Below are 26,094 nucleotides of genomic sequence, written 5' to 3'. Positions count from 1 at the left end.
TCAAAGGATTAAACATAAAGTACTTGCCAGTAAAGGAAATATGCATTTCTTATAAGAAACAGATTGACATTATTAGCAGACACGGTGGATATAAGGGTCGTCTAGTGCGCAGCGGGTTGGTGTGAGGAACAGCTTGGAGAAATGGTAGAAGTGATTGGGGGGATAAAAAGTAAGAAGAAAAAAGCACAGCCTTTTATCTTTTCACTGATTTCTACAACTGTAGCTGAGAGCCCATTGCATGCCTGTCTCGTTCTCAGAAAGACACCCAATCATATCATTAAGCTTTTATTTCATTCTTTGTCTTTTTCAGATACTACTACTCGACAATCTAAATTTTACAGTAATCAAATGATAACCAGCATATATTATGAATCTTCAGAAGAACACATGCTAGAGCACATCAAACAGTGCAAAAAACATAAAGTCATTACTGTAATCCAGAGTACGACAGAGTTTTATAACACAATTATCAGATAAATGGCCATGACTTAACCTTTTAATAGCATTAATTGCTCATCTGTATAAAACAACTAATAAATCAGATTTTCTAAAGTACCGTACAGCTTGCTCGGTCATGAATTTTAATAATGCTGCTTAATCTGCATTGCCGACAGAAGTCTATAACAGTTTTTTTTTTTTGCAACAAAATCAAAAACAAGGCCCATTATGAACAAAGCACAGATCTCATTCTGTAATCAGAATTCTTATTTAATTATACATCATACAAGTGGAGTGCTGACAAATGACCTAATTGGATAAATTATCTGGCTTTATCAAAGTGTAATTAGAGCTATAGAATGTCATCATTATGCAAAACTCTTCAGCAAACGAGTCTTCTATCCAAAGATTTTTTTTAACAAAGGCTTTTCCTCCATTGTTTCTTTGAAAACAATTGAATCAGCTGTGGAGAAGGGGCATGCTGTGAGACTTAGGGGGAAGTGCTATTGGTTTTGTCCATCCGACCTCGTGTGACATTGTGGGCCAAGATCTTAGAAAACAAGGGCCACATGCAGAGGCTTTACAGAGGACTTTTAAAGGCAGGTTAATTTTACTTCTGTAGCTAATTAAATGGGAGGGCAGAATGTGGGGTGAGACGTCAAAGCCTTTGGGTCCTCACCACTGCTTTGTTGTTTTAAAAGTAGCTGTGGAAGCGTTCATAATTTGTCACTTTCTCATGTCGCTAGGTGACATACTGAGTGCTTTCAAGGTCCACAGAACAGACTCCACCTTTCAATTCTGGTCTCAGCAGCTGTACTTAGTGGGGAACGGATTGAAAGTATTCCTATCAATTTAAGTTGAGCAGTGGCTCGACTTTTAGGGAAAAGCTAGAAGGTTCAAAGAGTCGGCCCTATTATCAGAGAAATAAAGAAACAGTGCGGATGGCATGGGTGACTAAAAGGATACTGACCAGACTGTTTGGTCAGGTTTCTGTTAATGTGATTTTAGAAACGTGTGACACAAGGTCACAATTCCACACATATTTTTACTTTTTGTAAATTCTATGGAAAGATGCTGAAATGAATTGATTTCTTTAGACAATTTTAAAATAGCTTTGATTAAACGGCTTAAAAGTCTAAAGACATGTTTGATTACAAAGTCATAAACTTTCTTGGTGTTTTCTCCTTGCTGCATTTCTCCCAAAATATACTTCTACATAGAGATGAAGTAAAAAATTAAAAAATAAATAGGGAGTATGACCAAGGGCAGACAGGTGGACTGAAAATGTCCAAGGGTTCATTTCAGTTCTGAAATTCTAACCAGAATCTTTCTTATGAAGATTTGTTATAATTAAAGGAGAATAACACAAACTTTGGACAGATATTGCAGCAGAGACCACTGAAATTGCAGACATAGTACTTATGAATTAAGTTCTAACCCATAAAGGGCACGTAACTTTTATCCTTGTAGAAAATGGTAGCTGAGGATAGGTGTGTAAGACCCTAATATCCCTTTTACAAAGAACCCTCTTTCCAGTTCTGGTCAGGAGATAAATAGTGCAGGTTTGATGCAAACATTTGCCCTGGCAAATGTAATAACTTGCATTGGTGAGGGTTAGAATAGCAGTAGGAATGGAGGGAATGTTTTATAAAGGGCCTAAAAACAAAACAAGACTCTTTAAATAGTTAACCCATCACAACAGATGTGGCTATTTTCACAAAAGAGTATTTGTTTTCTACAGTTAGTTAGTTGAAAAGTATTTGGGAAACTGAACAGACTCTGAAATAAATAAACTATTCTTTCAAGCCAAAGAAGAAAATGAATCCAATTACCAAAGCCGTGTGCCGTATGCTTCACAGCAGCTGCTTTTCCATCAGCGAAAGGAGCAATATGCTCAGTGAAATGTCAGGGTGTGGGGAACTCATTGAGTAAAAACTGAGGTTTGTGTGGCTTTTTGAAAGAGTAAAAAGGAAATAACCTACATCTTTGAATCCTTGCTATTTCATCATGGCTTTTCTATTTTTCAGTTTCACATTTATAGCATTGAATTGTATATATCACCAAACATATATATGAGTAAAGTATGCTTAGGTCTTCAATAAGCTCTCAATATAAAATTTTATGTCCTAGCATAGGTACTGATCTGCAACGAACAGGTGCTTTGTGAACTTAAAACAACAGAAACATACCAGCTTAGGACAGCCACACATTACAAAGCAGAATCACTTAACAAAGTTTTAGAACTTGAGATTCAAGTAGTGCAATATGTGCATGCTAGTAATCTGCAAGATATGAACAAAGTAATAAGGCTTCCAATCGTAAAGGAGTAATTAAAACTGTTGGACTTAATGATATACTGTGAAAAGGCCAATGAAAAACTTGCAGTGCAGTACAATTTCACTGCTAGAGCCTGCTTTCTTGTCTTGTTGAGTGGTAAACCGGTTCATACCAAAAGCCGTTTTTTATTTTTGTTATGATATGGATTTTTCTTATACCGGAACACCGGTTTAAACAGCCTAGACAACATTTGGAACATGGCGCAGTGGGAAACTGTTTAAGGGGGACCTTTTTCACTGATGCTCCTCAAAATACGCATGCAACAGAATACATGCGTTAGTGGAGGTATTGAACAGTGAAAATGGACAGAGAGCTGTAGCAGACGATAAAGTTGAACATGATGACACAGAAGAACTTTTGACGAAGAAAGGTGCTGTGTCTAAAGATACTTTGGTTTTAAAAGTTTGGATGTGGACCATTATGTTCAAATGTGTGAATACTGTTTCTATACTACTGGATAATACAGTAATTCCTCCTCGATCGCGGAGGTTGCGTTCCAGAACCCCCCGCGATAGGTGAAAATCCTTGAAGTAGAAACCATATGTTTGTATGGTTATTTTTATATATTTTAAGCCCTTATAAACACTCACACTGTTTATAAATATTCTCTATACAGTTATACAGTAAACCCTTGTTTATCGTGGTTAATCAGTTTCAGATTCTACTGCCATAAATGAATTTCCACAAAGTAGGATACTTTATTTATAAATCTAATATTTTTGCAGTTAGAGCATAGAAAACCTGTTTACCTTCTAAATACATTTTTGTAACATTATTAGAGCCCTCTAGACATGAAAGAACACCCTTAAGTCAAAAGTTTAAACTGTGCTCCATGACAAGACAGAGATGACAGTTCTTTCTCACAATTAAAAGAATGCAAACATATCTTCCTCTTCAAAGGAGTGCGCGTCAGGAGCAGAGAATGTCAGAGAGAGAGAGAGAGAGACAGACAGAGAGAGAAAAGCAAACAATCAAAAATCAATACGAGCTGTTGGGCTTTTAAGTATGCGAAGAACCGTGATAAAGTGGCTGCAAGAAAAAGGAAGCAATGTGAAGGTAGACTTTCAGCATTTTTGAGAGGAGCGTCTGTATCCTCTAGTCAAACAGCCCCTCTGCTCACACCCCCTCCGTCAGGAGCACAGAATGTCAGAGAGAGTGAGAGAGACGTGCTGCTAGAGCTTTTAAGTGTGCGAAGCACCACACGGGAATCATATCGTATATCATTGAGGAGTTTTATTTAATACGTAATACATGCTCTGATCTCTGATTGGGTAGCTTCTCAGCCATCCGCCAATAGCGTCCCTCGTATTAAATCAACTGGGCAAACAAACTGAGGAAGCATGTACCATAAATTAAAAGACCCATTGTCCGCAGAAATCTGCGAACCAGCAAAAAATCTGTGATATATATTTAGATATGCTTACATTTAAAATCTGTGATGGAGTGAAGCCGCGAAAGTCGAACCACGATATAGCCAGGGATCACTGTACTGCAAGGCAAGTTGTACTTGTTTTATTTTTTTTCAATACTGTGTAATTTACCTGGTTACTGTGTAATAGTGTGACTGTGCTGGTCCCCTACAGACTCCCTCTTCTTACATGGAAGTCTGTTGAACCAAAACCGTCGATAGTTATGACCGAGATGAGCTGAGAAATCTCATTGAAGCCTGGGGATGGTGGAAAGTGCTCAAGTGGTTTTGTTAAAAACAGTCAAAGTAAAACCAAAAGTGTCCGTTGTGCAGTGTACAGAAAAATACAGCACCCAAATAAACAGCAAATCCATAAAACCAGTGAAACGTAGGGATAAAATCCATAATAAATAAATCTGTTAAAATGCAGTCTCTCTCCTCGCCCAATTGCAGCACACCACCTTCCGTCTCCACGGTTCACCCTTTCTGTTTCTGCCAACTCCTGTCTTGGCTACTGCCACACTGGGCAGCCACAACGTCCGAGGTCGGCACACCTCCTGTCTTCCTTCGCACTCACTCAGTCGCTCCTCAGATCCATTGAGAGGTCTTACATTTCTCTCGTCCCACTCTACACGCTTAGTCAGTGGGATGAACCAGCCCCTAGATCGATTCAGCCTGTGCTTCCTCACGGAGTACCAGCTCATGCTGCCTTCTCGTTCCTGGTGTCTGTATCGTCTTCCATAACTGCCTTTTTCCTTCTTTAACCTCCTTGTGTTCTATCTTTTCTTTTGTGCGTCCCCCTATCCTGCCAGCCCATAAATATACATCTCTGTGGGTGCAGCACTTTATTCACACGCCGCAGTAAGCCACTGAAGCAATTGAGAACGATCGGGTGCAACTTGCCCCAATCACCTAATCAACTCCCCGCGGTCTTGCAATCGCGCCCATGGAGATGGACACAGCTAACTGGATTTAAAAACGGACCATATTTTTTTTTTTAAGCCTCGGACCCACTATACCACAAATAGCATTATAAATGCAAGTTGTAGTTTTATTATTTATGTATATAGCTTAGATTGAAGCAAGGTCCATATTAATGCAATTTGCTTTAATGACGGTTCAGTTGGTAAGGATGTCATCACCAAGTTGCACTTGTTTTATTTTATTTTGGTGAATACTGTGCAATGTACCTGGGGTTGAAGTTTTCAAGTAATTGTATTATTACTGGAAATTGCACTATTATTTATTTTATTGTTATTATTTATTAGTTTAAATATTATGTAGTTTAATGACGGTAAAGTTGTTTAAAAAGCCACTTTAACGTGTCAGTGGACAGAGATTGTTAACATTAACAGAAAGTGTAGTTGGTTTAGAAAAAACACTTATCATTTATTCTTTTTCTAAGACAAGTTCAGTGCAATACAACTTTTGACAAGCACCTCTGGATATTTCACTAAGTCTAAATGCCTCTTAGGATGGTTGACAATTTCTTGTCAAAATTTTAGTTTAAGTTGTTTGCAAAATGTGTTCAAAAATAATCCTGTATCCTGTGCAATATGTAACAAAGAGAATGGAAAAGGCAGGTGCCATCTCCGGGCATGGAAACCACTCAGTAAGTGACAGTTCTTTGATCGATGGTGATCACCTCGATAGACATGTTAATAGGGGTATGGTTGGAACGATAAAGGAAATGGATACCTGAACAATGTAAAGTAAGTCTAAAATACCTACACAATAACTATAATCGTAATAAATGAACAATAAAACAGCAGAGAAGCCGTGGATTAAATAAAAAGGCTGTAGCTATCAGCAGGGAGACGTGAATCCCGTGGCAAAGCAAGGAAGGGAATGTAGAGACTGGAGCGACGGACAGCCTTATATAGGTAGGCAGCCAACAACGTGGGAGGCGTTGGGATGGGGGACCCAACACCGCCTCACACGGTGACCGAGCTGCAGGCTATGGATGTATATATGTACATAAGTAGTATTCAGTTAGTTAGTTGGGAATCTGCGTACCAAATTTCTTGAAGATGGGCCCATAAGTAACAAAGACCGTTGGAAAGTTAAATATGTGGCGTCATACCACCGAAATAAGTACGTACATTGGTTTCGGTTAGCGCAGGGAAGCTGCCTACCAAATTTCATGAAGATGGGGCCATAAATAAGAAAGTTCAACATGGTGGACGTTGTCAACCGTTATGACTGTTACGCGTAGAATTTCGAAATGAAACCTACTTAACTATTGTAAGTAAGTTGTAAAGAATGAGCCTGCCAAATCTCAGCCTTCTACCTACACATGAAGTTGAAGAATTAGTGACGTTGGAAAGTTCAATATGGCGGCTGATAGTGGCATCATACCACCGAAATAAGTAAGTACATCGGTTTCGGTTAGCGCAGGGAAGTCGCCTACCAAATTTCATAAAGATGGGGTCAGCCTTCTACCTACACGGGAAGTTGGAGAATTAGTGACATTGAAAAGTTCAATATGGTGGCCGACAGTGGCGTCATACCACTGAAACAAGTACGTATATAGGTTTCGGTTTGCGCAGGGAAGCCGCCTACCAAATTTTGTGAAGATGGGGCCATAAATAAGAAAGTTCAACATGGCGGACGTTGTCGACTGTTATGACCGTTACGTGTAGAATTTTGAAATGGATCCTGCTTAACGTTTGTAAGTAAGATGTAAGGAATAAGCCTGCCAAATTTCAGCCTTCTACCTACATGGGAAGTTGGAGAATTAGTGATGAGTCAGTGAGTGAGTGAGTGAGTGAGTGAGTGAGTCAGTCAGTCAGTCAGTCAGTCAGTCAGTCAGTGAGTGAGGGCTTTGCCTTTTATAAGTATAGATGCACATCTGCATCTTTGAAAGTTCAAAACTTGAAGGTTTGTATGTAGGAGACTTACTGTATTCTTACCCTATAAAACTGATTGGGATTAATCCCGATGATTATCAAACTGTTAATTTTTTTGAAAATGCAAATTTTCCTTTCAAATAAACTGCGGTAGGGTGGCACGTGGGCACAGTGGGTAGTGCTGCTGTCTCGCAGTTAGGAGACCCAGGTTCGCTTCCTGGGTCCTCCCTGCGTGGAGTTTGCCTGTTTTCCCCGTATCTGTGTGGGTTTCCTCCGGGTGCTCAGGTTTCCTCCCACAGTCCAAAGACATGCAGGTTAGGTGCATTGGCGATTCTAAATTGTCCCTAGTGTGTGCTTGGTGTGTGGATGTGCGTGTGCCCTGCGGTGGGCTGGCGCCCTGCCCTGGGTTTGTTTCCTGCCTTGCGCCCTGTGTTGGCGGGGATTGGCTCCAGCAGACCCCCGTGACCCTGTAGTTAGGATACAGCGGGTTGGATAATGGCTGGATGGATAAACTGCGGTAATGTACAGATTGCATATACCTATTCATTTAGGACTCACTAAACTTCAACTGGCTGCTTATTCTATAGAAAAAAGTCTGTAACATCCCCATTACCAAACTGTATACTTGTGGCAATATGTGTTCACTGCTAGTTTAAAGGTCATCTAAATGATACAGAAGGGGGTCAGATATTATTAATAAGCAGGACTGGAAATGTGATACAAGTAATGGAGAACTTTTGAATAGGTGATATTAATGGGCAAAGTATTGCATAAAAATGTTACCCAGATACCATAAAGAAAAAACTGTATAAACACAATATTGCTTATTGTTTTGATCAGAACAGGGGTACAACCTTAATGAAAAACAACAGGATTGTCCAAAACAGAACCTGAGAAGCATACATTTCATGTAAACTCTTGTTTGTTTTGAACATCAAAATGCATGTAAGTGGGTCTTCAGCTCAGGACAAGCCACAAAGCTACCATACAAATCAATCTGAATTAAAAGTGTCACTGGGAGCCTTAAGCAGGATTAGCACTTGCCTTAGCCAGCACATACTTGAATTACCCATACAGTGTAAGCGGGTGCATTTCACTCTGTGATCACACTTCATTCTTAATTCTGTTCACATTTACAATTAACAGCCACATTTGAGAGGGGCAGGGAAGCTGCTGAAGCCTACTTAATAAAGAACATACTGTGAGGTATACTGAAGGTCTGTACACTCTGAAGCCATTAGTAAAGAAGTCATAATGTGTTTTTTGTTCTGAATGGAACAAGATATTATTTATGTACTGATAATGTTTTGTTTGTAAATCCAGTCATTCATTATCTAATTACCTGTTTATCTAATTTAATAAATACATTAATTATCAAGAAATTAGACATTTTTTGCATGCCCCATTTAAAAAGTCCTTATGTGAGACTTATTCTGGGCTTCGAAATGTTTTGCTTATCTTCTCTAACACAAAAATTGAAATGTCAGTGATACAGACCAAGATGCCACTTACCATATAGAGGTCACGCGCTCCAATGTCAATAGCAAGTAAAAATGCTTTCTCAAATCTCTGATACCTGCAAGACAAAGAGAAAACAAATGATTTTATCTTTTGTGGTTACTTAAATGTGTGACTTGCTAGTCATGATCACTGTAATTGTATTCTCCTCTAGTCAAACCATGTTATATAAAGAAGAACAACATATCAAGGAAAAAAACACCTAAAAGAGGGTAAAAAAAATTACTTTTCTTTAAATAAAGTGACTGTACAGTCAAAGTAAAAAGTATGTGAATCTATATTTATGTCTAAATCCCATATAAAACATGGTTGTATCTTCATGTCAGTCACAATAATGAACAAACACAGTCTCCTATAACTAAAGATACACAAATTTTCAGAGAATTTTTGACCATATTGAATAAATCATTCAAACTGTGAAACTGAAGGTTGGAAAAAGTAAGAGCTAAGCTAATGACTTTTTAAAAAGCTCATTGCAGTCAGAATTTAGCACACCTGGAGTCCATTTAATGAAATGAGTTCAGAGGTGTGGCCCAGAATTACTTTGATTGATAAAAAAAACACTATAAAGTTTGAGCTTTTGACAAGAAGCATATCCAGTTGGGAATCATGCCACGCACAAAAGAGCTGCCCTAGGAGCTACGATCGAGAATTGTTAATCTACATAATGCTGGAAAGGGTTACAAAGTCATCTCAAAGATTTTAGATATTCATCAGTCTACTGTTAGGCAAGCTGTCTATAAATGGAGACAATTTGGTATTGTGGCTACTCTGCCTAGAAGTGGGCGCCCAGCCAAGATGACCCCAAGAGCACAATGCAAAGTCAGCAATGAGGTAAAGAACCCTAGAGTGACAGCAAAGGACTTGAAGAAGTCATTAGAACTGGCTAGCATCTCTGCTAATGAGTCAACTATACGCAAAACATTGAACAAGAAAGAATTACATGGCAAAAATGAACATTGCTGAATGCCTGAAGTTTGTGAAACAGCATTTGGACACTCCACAACGGTAATGGGAAAATGTTTTGTGGAGTGATGAAACCAAAATTGAACTACTTGGGAGGAACAAGCAGAACTTCATTTGGTGTAAAAAGGGCACTGCATATCAACATCAAAACATCATCCCTACAGTAAAGTATGGTGAAGGGAACATCATGATTTAGGCCTGCTTTGCTGCATCAGGGCTTGGTCAGCTTGCCATCATTGAGGGGAAAATGAATTCACAAGTTTATCAACAAATTCTCCAGGATAATGTGAGGGTGTCTGTCCGTCAACTTAAGCTCAGAAGAGGCTGGGTGATGGAACAGGACAATGACCCCAAACATCACAGCAAATCCACAGCACAATAGCTTCAGGAGAACAAACTCCACCTTTTGGAGTGGCCCAGTCAGAGCGCAGATCTCAATCCTATTGAGATGCTGTGGAATGACTCAAAGAGAGCCATACACAGAAGACAACCAAAGCATATGGAAGAGGTAAGGCAGTTTTGCAGGAAAGAATGGGCTAAAGTGCTCCTCGCATGATGTGCAGGTCTGATCTGCCATTACAGGAAATGCCTGGCTGAGGTCATTGCTGCCAAAGGAGGGTCAACCAGTTATTAAATCCCAAGGTTCACTTACTTTTTCCACTATCACTGTGAACGTTGAATGAGTTTGTAAAATAAAAACATGAAAGAGTAGAATTTTTTTGTATGTCATTGGCTTAAGCTCATTGTGTATATCAGTACCTGTGACTTAGATGAAGATTAGATCACCTTTTATGACCAATTCATGCAGTAAACCAGATAATTCCAAAGGGTTCACATACTTTTTACTTTGACTGTATATGACAGACCATGCTATCTGGTGTTCAGAGAAGATGCCACTTTCCATTTTACATTTGATAAAGGCACATAATGGTATTTCCTCCAGGTTTTCCTAGCACAGAATTCTGGTCCCAGCCAATGTAAAAGTTTAAACACAGCAACAATCCTGGATAAAAACAAGCCATCTGTGATAGCTGAGTCACCAGTGGAATTAGACCTCTCGTGTTACACATAAAAATTCTCGGCTACTTTTCATAGGAAGCACACTTTAAGTAGAGTTGTATTTAAATGATATAACAGTATTTTAGGGTGTATTTCATTTTTTTCAATGCTTTGGAAAATGATTTACTCTCCAACAATAATTTAACAATTTCATTAATTAAAAAATATCTAAACACATTTTGGACTTGACTATTATTATTCAAAAAAAAGTTAAAAAATAAGTGAGCTAGATATTAGACAAAATTACCAAAATATGATTAATTCTAATGAATATAGCCAGCATGCACGGCCAGTTTAATAGTGAAATAAATGTAGTGGTCTCTGTAAGATATCTAAATCAAATACTGAATTTCAAGTACTCATGTAGACCAATAAGCTGACCAAATAAATTATACGATAAAGTAATTAAATTGTACATATCAAAAAATGGATAAAATAATAATAATAATTAATTACATTTATATTGTACTTTTCTCACTACTCAAAGTGCTTTACATAGTGAGTGGGAAGCCACTGCAGCCACCAATAATATACAACATCCACCTGCACAGCACAGCAGCCATTTTGTGTCAGTGTGCTCAATACACATGCCTCATAGTGTCCCTGTCACTGCACCGGGGCTTTGAGATCCACACAGAGACCACAGGGAACGTGCAGCTTGCTGGTCTTACCACAGTTTCTTTCATGCAGCAACCCAAGCCCTTCCTAGATGGTCTCCCATCCTAGTATTGGCTGGGCCTGAAAATGCTTAGCATCAAGTGGATGACCTTTTTTGAAGTGCAAGTGATATGGCCGCTGGACATATATAGTAATTTCACTGCAGGACATTGTAGCTCCTCTTAGCTAGTTTTTAAAGATATGTAAAACATATCATTTTTCTATTAATCTTTCATGTGCCAGGGAAACATAACCTCACAGCACAAGGTAAAAATGTTCAAACAACAAAACAACTAGACTCCAAAAATAAATCTCTCTATTATAAAAAAAAAATCTTGAAAGGAGACAAGGCGTGATTGTCTCAGAGTGACACTTATACATCCCATGAGACAAGTCTTCATGCCAAGTGATGTAACCATGCCTGGAGCTGGAAGCTCCATGAGACAACAGCTTATGCAAAGAGATTTGGAAAAGTCCTGCCCACATAACCACGCACACGGTTCAATCATTGTTCAGTTGTGTGAATGCTATTGTCAGACACATTTCTTGTAGAGAGAAAGAAACGATATTCACTCATGGGCAGTTATACGTTGTGTTGTCACGATGTAACTCCAAACACGAAATCAAAATTCAATGTGATATTGATAAAAAGGTATGGACATAGGTGGTATGATAGCAGTGCGCCATGCGAGATGCAGATCACGAGGCACGTCAGCAGCAGCAAGCCAGCAGGTGATCGAGCAAAGAGGAGGTAAAAAACATGTGTTTCCCATTGTATCACTGTTGTATCACTATCACTGTATCACCAAGAGGGGGCGTCGGAGGAGCGACCGTGTCTCCTTGGGGTGTGTTCAGCCCCCCTCTTCACAACATGAGCGGAAGAGATGGGAAGTGGCTGGCACATAGCGCAGACCAGTGGGCTGCGTTGGTGAGTGAAGCAAGCAAGGGGCAAAGCCCCTTAGAAAATATATAAAACTGAAACAAGCCCTTTCCACTTTCAGTAGGATAATGGTTCAAACAGAAAGTCCTAAAGTATGCTGGAGAGATGTAAAAAGAAAAGGAAAATGTGCTTGAATTAATTGTACATGATAAATTGATTTGGTATACAGGATGAAATTCTCCTTGCAGTATGGATCTGGAAAAAATATTTTAATGGTATAATAAAAAAATTGTCAAAATCTTGCAAACACATACAATAATAAATATTATAGCAGAAAACATGCAAATCTCTGTATGCAGAAAGTAATAGGAAATATATTTTTTTTTGTTGGTGTGGTAGTGTCTTCATACATAAACACCTTTGTAAGGACAGAGGACAGGAAAACCCATGTTTTGTGTTGTGTTTACTTGGCAATGGTGGAAGCAAGAGTGAACTATTCAGTGAGTGACTGAGTGAGCGACAAGCTGTATTTTTATTGGGTACAAGAGAGGTGTGTGTCCTGCAGACCAGTAACTAAAATTTTGACAGATAAGAGGCTCACCTGTGTGCACAGTTAATCTCTAATACATTATGCTTAAATCTGAAGAGTATATACAATTATAGTTACATTATGCCAGTATCTACAGAAACTGTCAGAATTTTTAATTACACCATGATTTTGATTTTTGCTTACATCACCAATCATAGTTTGATTGCTCCTGTCTGAGCCCTAAGACATGCATCTCACATTAGTTCATTTATCCCACACAACACAGTAAGTCCATCCCTAGCTGCTCCTTACCAACCACCTTTTTCTATTTCCCTTTTCCTGCAGGATAGGCTGACCACATACACACAACAAGAACTACTGTCTCCAATGCATCTTTAGGACTACAGCTGACATAACTACTGTCATAATTCACAAATCAGCGTAAGACTAAGAGAAAATTGAAGTACATAACATATGAGTTAACAAAATGTCTGCACAAGACAGGAAATGATTTCGATTTTCTTTTTCACTACAGTACTTTATTTAAATATAAAATGACATGTGAAACCAGTGATGCTCCTGGCCAAACTGGGGTCACAGGCAGAATCTTTTTGGGCCTCCTCACTCCCACCCCGTCCGTCCCTGAATCCACTATATTAGTATTTCTTATAACAGCTTTAATTTAAACAATAAATATACAAATAAATAAAACATAAAGAAGTACACATCACAAATTAAATCACTTTTAACATCAAATACAAATACTTTTTATAAAATAAGCAAAATGTGAAAGTTAATTTTTTGGGGTTTCTTCAGTCTCTTTGTTGCACATCACAACAGCAAATATCTACATTTTCTGAAGGCAACACCACCTATTAGGTCATCATACAACAGCTTCTGCATGAGATTGGTAAGTGCTGATGACAGCCAAGCTGCTTATATGTTGCGGTGGCATGGATGACCTCAATTATGTTGTGATGAGCTGAAGTCTTGAAAAACTGGTAGCTGGGAGGGCTGCTGCAATCCAGAGGACAACCCATAGATATGGACTTCAATGGTATTTAATGGCAATGATATACCAATTGATTTAATTCCTTTATAAATTAAGGTCTACTTAGTAATAATAAGGGTGGCACGGTGGCGCAGTGGTAGCGCTGCTGCCTCGCAGTTAGGAGACCCGGGTTCGCTTCCCGGGTCCTCCCTGCGTGGAGTTTGCATGTTCTCCCGTGTCTGCGTGGGTTTCCTCCGGGCACTCCGGTTTCCTCCCACAATCCAAAGACATGCAGGTTAGGTGGATTGGCGATTCTAAATTGGCCCTAGTGTGTGCTTGGTGTGTGGGTGTGTTTGTGTGTGTCCTGCGGTGGGTTGGCACCCTGCCCTGGATTGGTTCCTGCCTTGTGCCCTGTGTTGGCTGGGATTGGCTCCCCGTGACCCTGTATTCGGATTCAGCGGGTTAGAAAATGGATGGATAGTAATAATAATAATGGTATGGGGAATCAATGGGCTGTTACTCTTTGCTACTTGAAGAAAAACTACTACTGAACAAGCTTAATAAACGTATTTAATGTAGCAATGGCCGGATCAAAAAGATGCTGAATATTTAGATGTTTAAAAAATGAAAATGGGAATATATCATCCTATACTTATGAATTTATCTAAACTTTATTTTGTCCTTCCAATAACAGCCAATTGAATTAATTGCCCTTTTTCTATGTCAAAGTTGCTTTTGTGGTGGTTTTTCCAAAATTTCCACAGCCTTTATGCTTTGGTGAAATTTACAAACATATCTTCAATACAACAACACTCAGTGCACTTCCTAAGTTGACTAATGTTAGCAGCCTTTAACAATGTGCAGAAGGTCTACGTGGCTGAAATAAATAATCCTCAACCGTGTGTCAGCTAGATACTGTAACATCAAATAATATTTGTTAAACACTTCTTTTCAAAACTATTAGAAATAATGCTATTGGTTCTACATTAATAGAAAATGATCAAAACCAGGTGACCATCAACAACGCTAATTAGAAGATTCATTAAATACCAATAACCCCAAAAGAATCTAGAGGTGGACCTCCAGAGCTCCTCTCCATTGAGGAGGTTGTCACTTTGCATTATGCACTACATGGTTAAGGTTAGGGTTATGGGAGGAGTTATCTGACTCAAATCAGGTAAAGCAAATGACAAAAACATGCAATCCAATTGGCTGTCCAGCAGAGCTCCTGATTGCAAACCACCACCACATCAGTCCCCCAATCATAGGCCCCATGCACACTGTGTGTGGTCTCTGTATAGGAAGGGGTGTATCTGAGATGCATGTAGAATTAACTCATGAAGACACATAAACGTATGAGTGTTAACAAATGGTAAAAATGTCTATCAGCCCACCAAAAAGAGAAAAAAAAACAATGTAGAATGTGGGCCTGCTTTAATGCGCATCCCTGTGTACATGCACAAGCCGTAACTTAAATTTGATAGGAAATCTGTGGCAAAATTTGATGCTGTGGTCCATCAACTATTCACAGTCAATGTCTTTGTTTAATTATTTTTGCTTCATTTTGTTTATTTTGGTATTTATTAACCAGAATATAACTAATTATGAGTCACATATAATAAGTTAACGGACAGCTAATCAGCTGAAGTGCTGCCATTTTCAACTTGTGAGGGGATTTTTATGTAACTGTTTTTATATGTCTAGAAAAAAACAAAATAAAAAATTGACAGATTAGTGAGATCTAATCCTGTGCCGACTACTGTTGAATGTTCAATGAAAAGTTAAATATATTAACAGTGGTTAGCCTTGCTACCTCACAGGCCCCCATTCTATGTTTGAATGCTGCTCCCCATCGTTTATTTTTTTGGTTATATGTTCTCCTCATGTCTGTGTGGGTTTTACTCTGAGCTGTTTAGCAGTAGTATTAATTCTCATGACAATCGTTAATATTTTTATTATTGTTTTATGCAGCAGGCCACAAAGCTATTAATTAAAATCATAAGTGTGATGAAATATGTAGGGCCTAACTTTATGAAACTGTAAAATGCAACTTATTTTTTTTTTTACAAACAGCAACTAAGCAGTTCACTATAGGCCATCTACTTCTTTGACCATTAAATGTTGTGCTTATAGTTGAAGCGATATGAATTATGACTCATCATCTTATAGACCAGAAGATCCTCCTTTTGAAAGGATTTCAAAATATGTGCATAATCTGTGACAGACTCTGCAGTGAATAAGCCTCATTGCCTCAAGTAAGAGTTTTCTTTTTTTTTCTTACTTTTTTTAATTTGTGGCATATGCTCACCACTTTTATCAAAACTGGGCATCTGTTACTTCGAATAATGTAAATACACCCAAACAAAATGGCACTGTTTAATTCAACATTCTTTCAAAATTGCCAGATATAGGAGGATGTCTTTTTGCTGACTACCCACTATTCCTTTTGCAGTATGCCTAACCTCCATTAAGCAGAAATCTTCCGAGGAGCACTGCAGAAATATGTGGGTTCTTTGTTCAGCCCATGTATTTATTCATTTAGTCCTTACATTTTTGTGTGTTTTTTTTTTTTGTGGTCGCATTTTTTCTTGTTGCATTATTTTTGGCTTTTTTGCCCTTTTTCATTTCCTGGTCTTATACCACTCAATAATTAAAGGATTTTTCATCCACTTAATATACACAAATGGATGAACAAAAACCCTGTTACCTTTCTTTGGCTTCCTGCATTGGTGATCAGATGTGTTGAGATTGCAGTAGTGTGTGAGAGATGCCCGGCAGTTTATCCTGGCCAGCACCCCCAGGCCACTAGATGGAGTCCTTCCAGCAACATGGAGGTGCCCCGAATTCCCGCAGGGCATCATGGACAATGGAGTTCGGCTTCACAGCCCTGCTGGATACCATGGTGGCCGCCAGGGGACGCTGCATGGAGACACGATTGTTTCTATTATAGCCTGGAAGTACTCCCTAGTCACGGGGACGGAAGAAATGAAGTACAGTACATCCCCAAAATTCACGGGGGTTATGTTCCTAGAGCACCCGCGAATTGTGAAAAAACACGAATTTTGGATGTGGTTAAAAAAATGCCTATTTTCATAGTTTAAACCCTAAATATGCCCCCAAAACACTTTAACTTAATTTCAGACTAGCTTAATACATTACCTAAAAATAAAGAGTGTAAAGGTAAACCTGTATACTGTACTGCTATGTCTCCCACAGCGCTAGAATGTAAAAAACCGATGTTACCGCTATATGTACTGGAATTCATGCAAGCGTGTTTTCATTGCCAGAAGCCTTAGACGGTGCAGCTCATTTCGGCGGCATCTTGGGGCTTTAACCGTTAAACTTCCACATACTTGGGGGTTAATGCATCACTGGATGCCAAATACTTTTTTGCTGCACTTTAAGTAAACGTCACAATTAACAAAGAAAAAGTGAAATTTTAAAGTAAAAACATTTTTTTGCATGCAAAGAGCATTACAATTACTGCAACACTGATCATTTTACACACTGCTAATGAACTGTAAAAACTATTTTAAAAACTACTGGAACAATATGTACAAAGTGCAACTGACGCCATGGATGTAAATCATTGAGCCAACGGCATTTAAACTGGCTGCAAGCAAGCACACAGAGGTAAGCGCTAACGCTGGCAGGCTAGTCTTAGTGCAGCTTGGGTCACAGAATTGCACACAAACACTTTATTCAAACACTTCAAACAAACATGTCTCTTTCAGAAGTAAAAGGTGCTCAGCATGCAGTTAGTTAACAATTAAACAATAGACAAACATCACAGGGGAGCACAACCCAGATCTGAGAGAGGAGAGAAAAACAAAGCAATCAGCCAAAAAGGACAGGTACAGTTTAGGCTTTTAAGTAAGTGTAGTGTCGCACGGAAGCCGTAATTGAGAAGACGGTGATTTATTTATTTTTATGGTAGAGATTCCAGCCTTGACTCGAAGCGCGCACTCACAAACAAGAGTCAAAAACAAAACAAACCGGTAATCAAACAGCAAATAAAGAATGTAACGAAAACAAATGAAATAAGAAAACAATGATACCACCCCTGTTCCCCTTATCGCGATTACACATTAGATACAACAAAGCACAAACAAAACACACACAGTAAATCATGAAAAAGTTCATGAAAAACGGCAACGGATGAAATGTAATGATGAAAATAGATAGTCTAGAGATCCACACGTTGAATGGGAATGTACAGATAGTCCTACCAGTAGTTCCTGAAGACGGGTGGACGGGTTCAGGAGCACTCCTTTCTTTGCAGGATGGCCATGAATCCACTTACAGTCCTCATGCACACAGGCAGACAATTCAGACGCATGAAACGATCCAGGACAAAATGAATTGGTACAGGTAACCCAACAGAAGTCAGATAGATAGGAACTTGAAACACAAATTGCAAAAACTTGTTTTTTGCTTTTGGTCACCGACCCCCTTTTTAAGAGCCACACTGACATTCATTGACCTCAACAGCCCCAGCATCCTCAGCAGAAGACCAATCAGAGCCAGTACGGGGACTGCTGGGAGTTGCAGTTTCAAATTCCATTGGCTACTTTCACTATCCCAAGTCGTGGTTTTCTCTACAGCTGCTTCCTGTTCTCTCTACAGTACAGTATTGCCACAAAAAAAGCCATAAAAATTGAGGAGAATATTTGCGGTTTCCACTAACAATTATTAGTTTGGTTCTAAGGAAAAATCTGCGAATGACCGAGGCCGCAAACTCTGAACCGCGAGTTCACGGGGGTCTACTGTACTTCTGGGCTGAAGAAAAATAAGAGTTTTTATTTGATCCAGAAGTGCTATGGAATCACATTGACTGAGGGACAAAGGCACTTCCGGGTCGAGGACTATAAAAAGGACGATGGGAAACCCAGCGGAATTGGGAGGGAGTGTGACGGAGCTGCTGGGTGGAGAGGAGGATTATTGTATTGATTAATTGTTGCTATTGAGTATTATTGAGTATTGTAGAGGTGGAGGGGCTTTGTGCACAGTATTGCAGAAATTAAAATCATTTCTAATACTTTTACTTGGTGGCTGGACGTGTTGTCTGCAGATTTGGAGGAGCGACAGCGCCCCTACTGTCACAGGTGCAATAAATCCAAGAAAAGAACTAAGTTCAAACGCAAGGCCAAAAAACTACAACAAGGTCTAGAAACATGAAGAACATCTGGCCCTGAAACTAATAAGCAGGCTTGTGGCCTACACACTAAAAAGGCCAAACTAAAAACTCTAAAAGGGAACTGTAAAAAAAACCCTGGCCCAAAAGAACAAAAAACCCAAAAGATTATTATGAGTTTACTAAGGGGGCAACTCAACTTCCACTTGCGGCCAAAATCATGGAAAATTAATTATTATTTAACAGAGTAAAAATCATGAAATGAGAATAAAGTATTTACTCTCTTACTGATTGGAGTCTTCCCATTAAACTGAGGTCCACTATGCTTGATGAGTATTTATAAGAGACTAAATAAACAATCCATTCATTTTAACTGACATTCTTATAGATTAAAAAACTTTTTTTAAAAAAATTTCTCATTTAAAACTAAAGTGGTATGCAATGGGTCATTGTAACTCGACCTTCAGCTAACTAAAATCACCTAAATAGAAACATTGGTATTATGAATAGATAATTTTTTTCAATAGTTTGTTCCTGTGATCAAAAATAATGTAATATATTGAATTAAATTATTAAAATAATAATAGTTTATTGAAATTAAAAACCACAACTTTCTTGATATTAAAAATCACGATTTTCTTGATATTTTAGTTTATAATTTAAAAATGGAATAAGAATCTGAAAATCTAACAACATCACATTAAAGTTCGATAAAATTCTGAAAAGAATGATACCAAACATATATATTGTCACGCACGCATGAGTAGGGGGCCGCAGACGGACCTTAATACGATCAGAAAGTCATACGCCAGGAGGGAGTGGCGGGGTACTAACCTTTCTCTCTTTGTTTCTTACAGAAAAAAAGACGCCCCGCCATGAGCCTACCTCCTACAGCTTCCCGCAGTACGCTACTTCCGTCCTTCCTCTGTCCATTACCCATGATGTCAGCAATCCCATCATCCACTACGGCTCCTACCCAGCATTCCTCCACTTCCGGCCCCGCCTACATAAATACTCCTCCGACGCCATCTTTCACTGTCATCAATATACTATCTGCTTATGTATTTTTTGACCGGAACATTTTTGTTATTGTGGATAATTTTTCAGTATACGGGGCCGGAAACCCCAAACCTTTATGTGTGTTTCTGATCTCTCTTTTACAATATGTAGGTTTTTAAAATAAGCCCGATTTAAAGCATGACAAAAAACATAACATAAAATTGTTGCACTTTGAGGATTTTATATATATACTAGGGGGCTTCGCCCCGTGCTCGCTTTGCTTACCAACCCCTGTGTTTGGTTTTCCGGATAAATTTTTTTTTTCTTTAAATTGTTGCTATTTCATTTGTTTCACTTTTATTTCAGAACTTCTGTAAAAACAATATTCGGAATCTTTTGTGTCCCAATATGCTGAATCTTTAAAATGAGGTCTGTGAGACTTATAATTTAGGATAGGTTTCTCTGTTTGGAACTTCAGCACAGACAAAATGATCCACATCATCAGCAGTTAATAATTTTTTTTGCAAAGTAACCAATAAATGCATGTGACTCCGTTTTTTGAAATTCTCTGACTTAAACTTCAAAGCCTTACAATATTTACATACTTCTGACATATCACCTATGTCCATATATTCGATCTCTATTCTCTGAGTAATAATTTCTCTTTTTTTGCACTAATGCGATGTTTACTTTCTTTGTTTTGACACTGTCGTTTTTTTCTGTTTTCATATTCTATATCTTGCTCTGCATGTATTTCGTGCCTACGTTTTTTTTGAATCTTTTGAATTCCAGTTTTCATTATCTCTGACCTGCTCTGCATGTGTTTGGCCCCCTTGTTCTATAACCCCTCTATGACACTTTACTTTGTTTTCTACTCTGTCTTTTATTTCTTACCTCGTTTTTTCCTGCTTTTTTTTCAGTTACCCCTGGTCTGTGGTGATTATTCTCTCTTTTTCGAGTAATTTCCGTTTGTTTACAACGCTGCGATGTTTACTTTCTTTTTTTTTATACTTTCTAATTTTCCTAGTTTCATATTCTTTAACTTTCTCCACAGGTGTATCGCGCCAAGGTTTTGTTTTTTTTGACCCTTTCAAATTCCACTGCTTTCATAATCTGTAACCTGCTCTTCATGAGTATAGCGCCAACCCCTTTGTTTGGTTAATTGGATATACAACTTTAAAAGCTTTTTTTTCTTCTTTGGAATCATTGTTGTTGTGCAGCACCACAGATTCTCATAGCGTATGGTCCATTATTGTGTACATGCACGTTTTGTGCACTGAATGATCCGAAGGCAAAAAAACTTTGTTTTACAATCTTTGCCTTTTATTTCTGACCTCGATTTGTCCTTCTATTTATTCAATTGCACATGGTTCTGATGATTAATTTTGTTTTGTTTGCGTCAATGTGATCTTTACTATCTTTTTTTTTGATACTGTAGCGACTGACGTAATAAAGTGTCACAAAAGTTCTCCTTTAACAATCACCGACTGCGTAACCCCAAACACAACTTTCTAGCACCCTCTCCTCTCCGCGCTGCTCTTTCTTCTTTGCTGAGAGCACAGGATCTGTGTGTGCTACGTGACTTTACATGACTGAATGTTTTGCTGGCTGTCCATGCTCTTATTTGACAAGAGGGGTGTGTCTTGCAAGAATCTTATGTTCCACGTCCCCGCGAGACTGCCCTGGGACAATCTCTTGGCACCAAGTCTCATGTTTACGGTCCCCGCGGGACGCTCCGTGGCCAGTCTTTTTTGTCTCACGGGTCTTTTAAATGTCTTCTGAGAACTTCCAAGAAGATCACGTATCGTCTCCTTGCTTTTCCATTCCAGGATTTATATATATATATATATATATACACTCAGCAAAAAAAGAAATGTCCTCTGACTTTCAACTGTTTTTACTTTCAGTAAACTTAATGTGTAAATATTTGTATGAACAGCAAAAGAGTCAACACCATAAGACATAAACTAAAAATGTTTCACAATGTGTCCCTGAATGAAGGGAGGCTCAAAATCAAAAGTACCAGTCAGTATCTGGTGTGGCCACCAGCTGCTTGAAGTACTGCAGTGCATCTCCTCCTCATGGACTGGACCAGATTTGTCAGTTCTTGCTGTGAGATGTTACCCCACTCCCCTAGCCCTCACCCTGCAATCCAACAGGTCCCAGACGTGCTCAATTCCTTCGACGATAAACACGAATCCGTCCATCACCCCTGGTGAGACAAAACCGTGACTCATCAGTGAAGAGCACTTTTGCCACCCTGTCTGGTCCAGCGAAGGTGGGTTTGTGCCCATAGGCGGCATTGTTGCTGGTGATGTCTGGTAAGGACCTGCCTTACAACAGGCCTACAAGCCCTCAGTCCAGCCTCTCTCAGCCTATTGCGGACAGTCTGAGCACTGATGGAGGGATTGTGTGTTCCTGGTGTGACTCGGGCAGTTGTTGTGGCCATCCTGTACCTGTCACGCAGGTGTGATATTCGGATGTACCGATCCTGTGCAGGTGTTGTTACACGTGGTCTTCAACTGCGAGGATGATCAGCTGTCCTTCCTGTCTTCCTGTAGCGCTGTCTTAGGCATCTCACAGTGCGGACATGGCAATTTATTGCCCTAGCCACATCAGCAGTCCTCATGCCTCCCTGCAGCATGCCTAATGCACGTTCACGCAGATGAGCAGGGACCCTGGGCATCTTTCTTTGGGTGTTTTTCACAGTCGGTAGACAAGTCTCTTTAGTGTCCTGCGTTTTTAGAACTGTGACCTTAAATGCCTACTTTCTGTAAGCTGTTAAGGTCTTAACGACCATTCCACAGGTGCATGTTAATTAATTGATTATGGTTAATAGAACATGCATGGAAAACATTGTTTAAACCCTTTACAATGAAGATCTGTAAAGTTATTTGGATTTTTAAAACATTATTGTTGAAATACACAGTCCTGAATAAAGGACGTTTCTTTTTTTGCTGAGTATATATCTATACTAATAAAAGGCAAAGCCCTCACTCACTCACTCACTCACTCACTCATTGACTCACTCACTAATTCTCCAACTTCCCGTGTGGGTGGAAGGCTGAAATTTGGCAGGTTCATTCCTTACGCTTCCTTACAAAAGTTGGGAAGGTTTTATATCGAAATTCTACGCGTAATGGTCATAACTGGAAGCTGTTTTTCTCCATTTACTGTAATGGAGATGAGCTTGAACGCCGTGGGGGCGGAGTTTCGTGTGACATCATCACGCCTTCACGTAATCACGCAGTACAAAGAAAAACCAGGAAAACCTCCAAAAAGCGCTGAAGAAAACATGCATTATATAATTGAGAAGGCAGCGAAACAATAAGAAGCGAGCGAGTGACATATACAACCATATTCATGAGTTCTGCTACTTCGGAAACAAAGCACGATGTAAACCTACACTTTAAATTAAGTTCATAGACAGGCTGCCGCTGGCGTTTGTAATTTAGTGCCTGCCCATATAAGGCCGTCCGTCAGCGGCAATCCAATAGCAAACTGCCACGGGTAAATATTCACGGATGAAGGACTGTGTTTATGCAGAGGAAGATGAGATGGTCAGGGTGGTGTTTGACACAAACTCAGCGAAACTGCGAGAGAAAGTTTTAAGTGCCAGGACTAAGGTAACATTAAATACAGCCATGGACATAGCACGAGATGGCACCAGCACAGCTGGGAAACTTCGATGCATGTACACCGAGCGGCTCACGTGAACTGGCGAGTGCACAGATAAAAAGCAACAGTTCCAAAGAGCGCTGAACAAAAACCGAATTACACAATTGAAAAGGCAGCAAAAAATATGAAGCGTCTTATACATACAAGCATATTCATAAATCCAGCTACTGCGGAAACAAAGCACACGGTGGAAAAAGTTAATGTCCCGCTAAAGGAAGACAGTGTAAAAAACCCGTGCATGCAGTGTGTCAGGTCTCAGATAAAGAAGAAGACGAGCTGTTTATTGATGCAGTAAGAAACGAATCGATGAATGAAACCTGTTATCTTTACAACGATTGGCAAACACGGAATGTAACTTGAACACAACACATCCTACAAATACGAACCTGATTGAAAGAAATAATGATAATCAAATCCTTGATGACAGCAACACTCAGTAACACTCACAAAACAAATACTGTATATTGACAGTCATGTTACGTTATTTTTAAAATGTTCCCTTTTCTTTTTCTAGCTTTTTAACACACTACGTCTCCACTGCGATATGCGGGTATATATATATGTATATATATATATCCCGATCTACATACTCGAATAATGAATACTTTATTCGCCATCAATGATTGTTTTGGTAAAGCCATACTCAGTGTATTCATTAGATGAACGGTAAAAAAGTAAGAGCGAGGGAGGATGACTTATTGAGGATGCAGGCTGTAGTGCGTGTCAACTCTATCTGAATTGCGCGATCACATTTAAAAAATATATATTTTCAAGTTCTATTTAGTCCATGTGTGTCAAACTCAAGGGCGAGATCATTTTATATACTGTATTATTGTTATTAATGTCCCGGGTATATGAAGCGCTGGTAACACAATAAACTACAGATCCCATAATGCAGCGCTTCAGCTGCCTTGCCGAACACTTACCGCGTTAATCAAGTCTAGCTTATGATGCTGCAAGTTATTGCGAAGCTAGCTCACACGATGCTGAAGAGAAAAGTTGATTCTGAAAATAGAGCCTTTAAAAACCTGCCATTCCACCCAATGCTATTCTAACAGCTCTTTTGCTGTTCTCTCTGTTCTTTCTTTGTTCTGTGTCTTTCTGTCTTGCCCTCTCTGCTATGCAGACACCTCTTATCCTGTTTTTCTAATTGGGCATGGGAGAGATACGCAGCCTCCCACATGGCTCCATTAAGACACCAGACTGACCCACCCCACCTCTGAACGTGTTTGTGGTGCATTCAACCGGCACCTCAAACAAATGTGGAATGAAATGCTCTCACATACATCCGTGCCCAATTAGATTTTTGGGGTGCAATTATTTATTTAAAATTTGCACAGCACCATGGACCACTTATCACACAGCCCCTCAACTGCAGTATCATGGGCTTTAGAGAAATAACCAAAAATATTCAACAAACAAGAGCAGACTTAACAAAGAAAACACAGACCAATCACAGGAATTTGGAAAAACCACAACAATGTGGAGTAGCTGGTCCACCAAACTGCCTGAGTTAGACACTCCTTTATCTCATTTGTAATTCCTCTTTCTTCACACCTCTGCTTCCTCTTGTTTATATCACTTGTATGCTTGCTATTACTCATCTAAAAGCTTGAAGTCCAACAGAACATCTATCTATCCATCCATTTCCTAACCTGCTGAATCCGAATAGGGTCACGGGGGTCTGCTGGAGCCAATCCCAGCCAACACAGGGCACAAGGCAGGAACCAATCCCGGGCAGGGTGCCAACCCACCGCAGGACACACACAAACACACCCACACACCAAGCACACACTAGGGCCAATTTAGTCTTAATTTCATATAGAGCACACCATCACAAGGCACTCTACAGAAAACAAGGATACATTTCAAAGTAAACAGTAAATTCAAGAGACATCAAATGCATGCCATATTTGTAGGCTTAAAGAACAAAAAATAACAAAACATAATAGTACAGTGGAGCAGATAAATCCCTGAGAAGACAGTATGGTGGTATTATGATTAGTACAGTTGTTACAAATGATTGAACAAGTATAAAGTTACAGGCAAATTGAATTAAAAGCAAGAGAGAAGAGGTCAGAGTGTAAGTGACATCTGAATGAGTACAATGATAGAGCTTCACATTGAGACCTTATTCTAAAGAGAAGAAACCACAAAGCTGAAAGAGTATGTACACAGGGTGGCAAGTCTTCACAACCACAAGAAGGCTGGCATCAGAGGATCTCATATGATTAGCAGGCTAATAAAATGCAAGTAATGATGAACTACTGAATGAAAGTGGTTCTTAAAATTCAACATTATTTCCAGAGGGCAATCCCTGGCATCTCTTCTCAATTCAGGAAAGTCCCTTTAGAATTCATGGAGCCATCCTCCTACAGTCTGCCCTGGCAAAATAAGTGTTCCTGCAACCTTAACCCCAGCTTCCTCACAGGTGGCGCAGTGGTAGTGCTGCTGCTTTGCAGCAAGGAGACTGTAGAAGATTGTGGGTTCACTTCCCGGTGTGGATAGCGCTTTCAGTACTGAGAAAAGCGCTATATAAATGTAATGAATTATTATTATTATTATTATCCTCCATAATATGCAGCAACTGAATAGGCAACTGATTGTGTTAAACACTTAATCATTGGTGCCAAGAAAGAAGAGAACAGAAT

The 26,094-nt window shown here is 39.2% G+C and overlaps 1 protein-coding gene across 3 annotated transcripts in view; it reads right to left on the bottom strand.

The window, feature by feature from the left end:
• Nucleotides 1-26,094, bottom strand: part of LOC120516726 (WD repeat containing planar cell polarity effector) — a 456,415-nt gene that overhangs the window by 49,733 nt on the left and 380,588 nt on the right. For all 3 annotated transcript variants that reach the window (XM_039738613.1, XM_039738612.1, XM_039738614.1), the window contains exon 14: nucleotides 8,545-8,608. In XM_039738613.1, coding sequence (XP_039594547.1) covers nucleotides 8,545-8,608 — 64 coding nt within the window. The remainder of the gene's footprint in view (nucleotides 1-8,544; nucleotides 8,609-26,094) is intronic.

This window comes from Polypterus senegalus, chromosome 16 (assembly GCF_016835505.1).
Source record: "Polypterus senegalus isolate Bchr_013 chromosome 16, ASM1683550v1, whole genome shotgun sequence".
Lineage (NCBI taxonomy): Eukaryota > Metazoa > Chordata > Cladistia > Polypteriformes > Polypteridae > Polypterus > Polypterus senegalus.
Note: the sequence above shows the minus strand (reverse complement) of the source record. Positions and strands in the feature narration are given on the sequence as shown.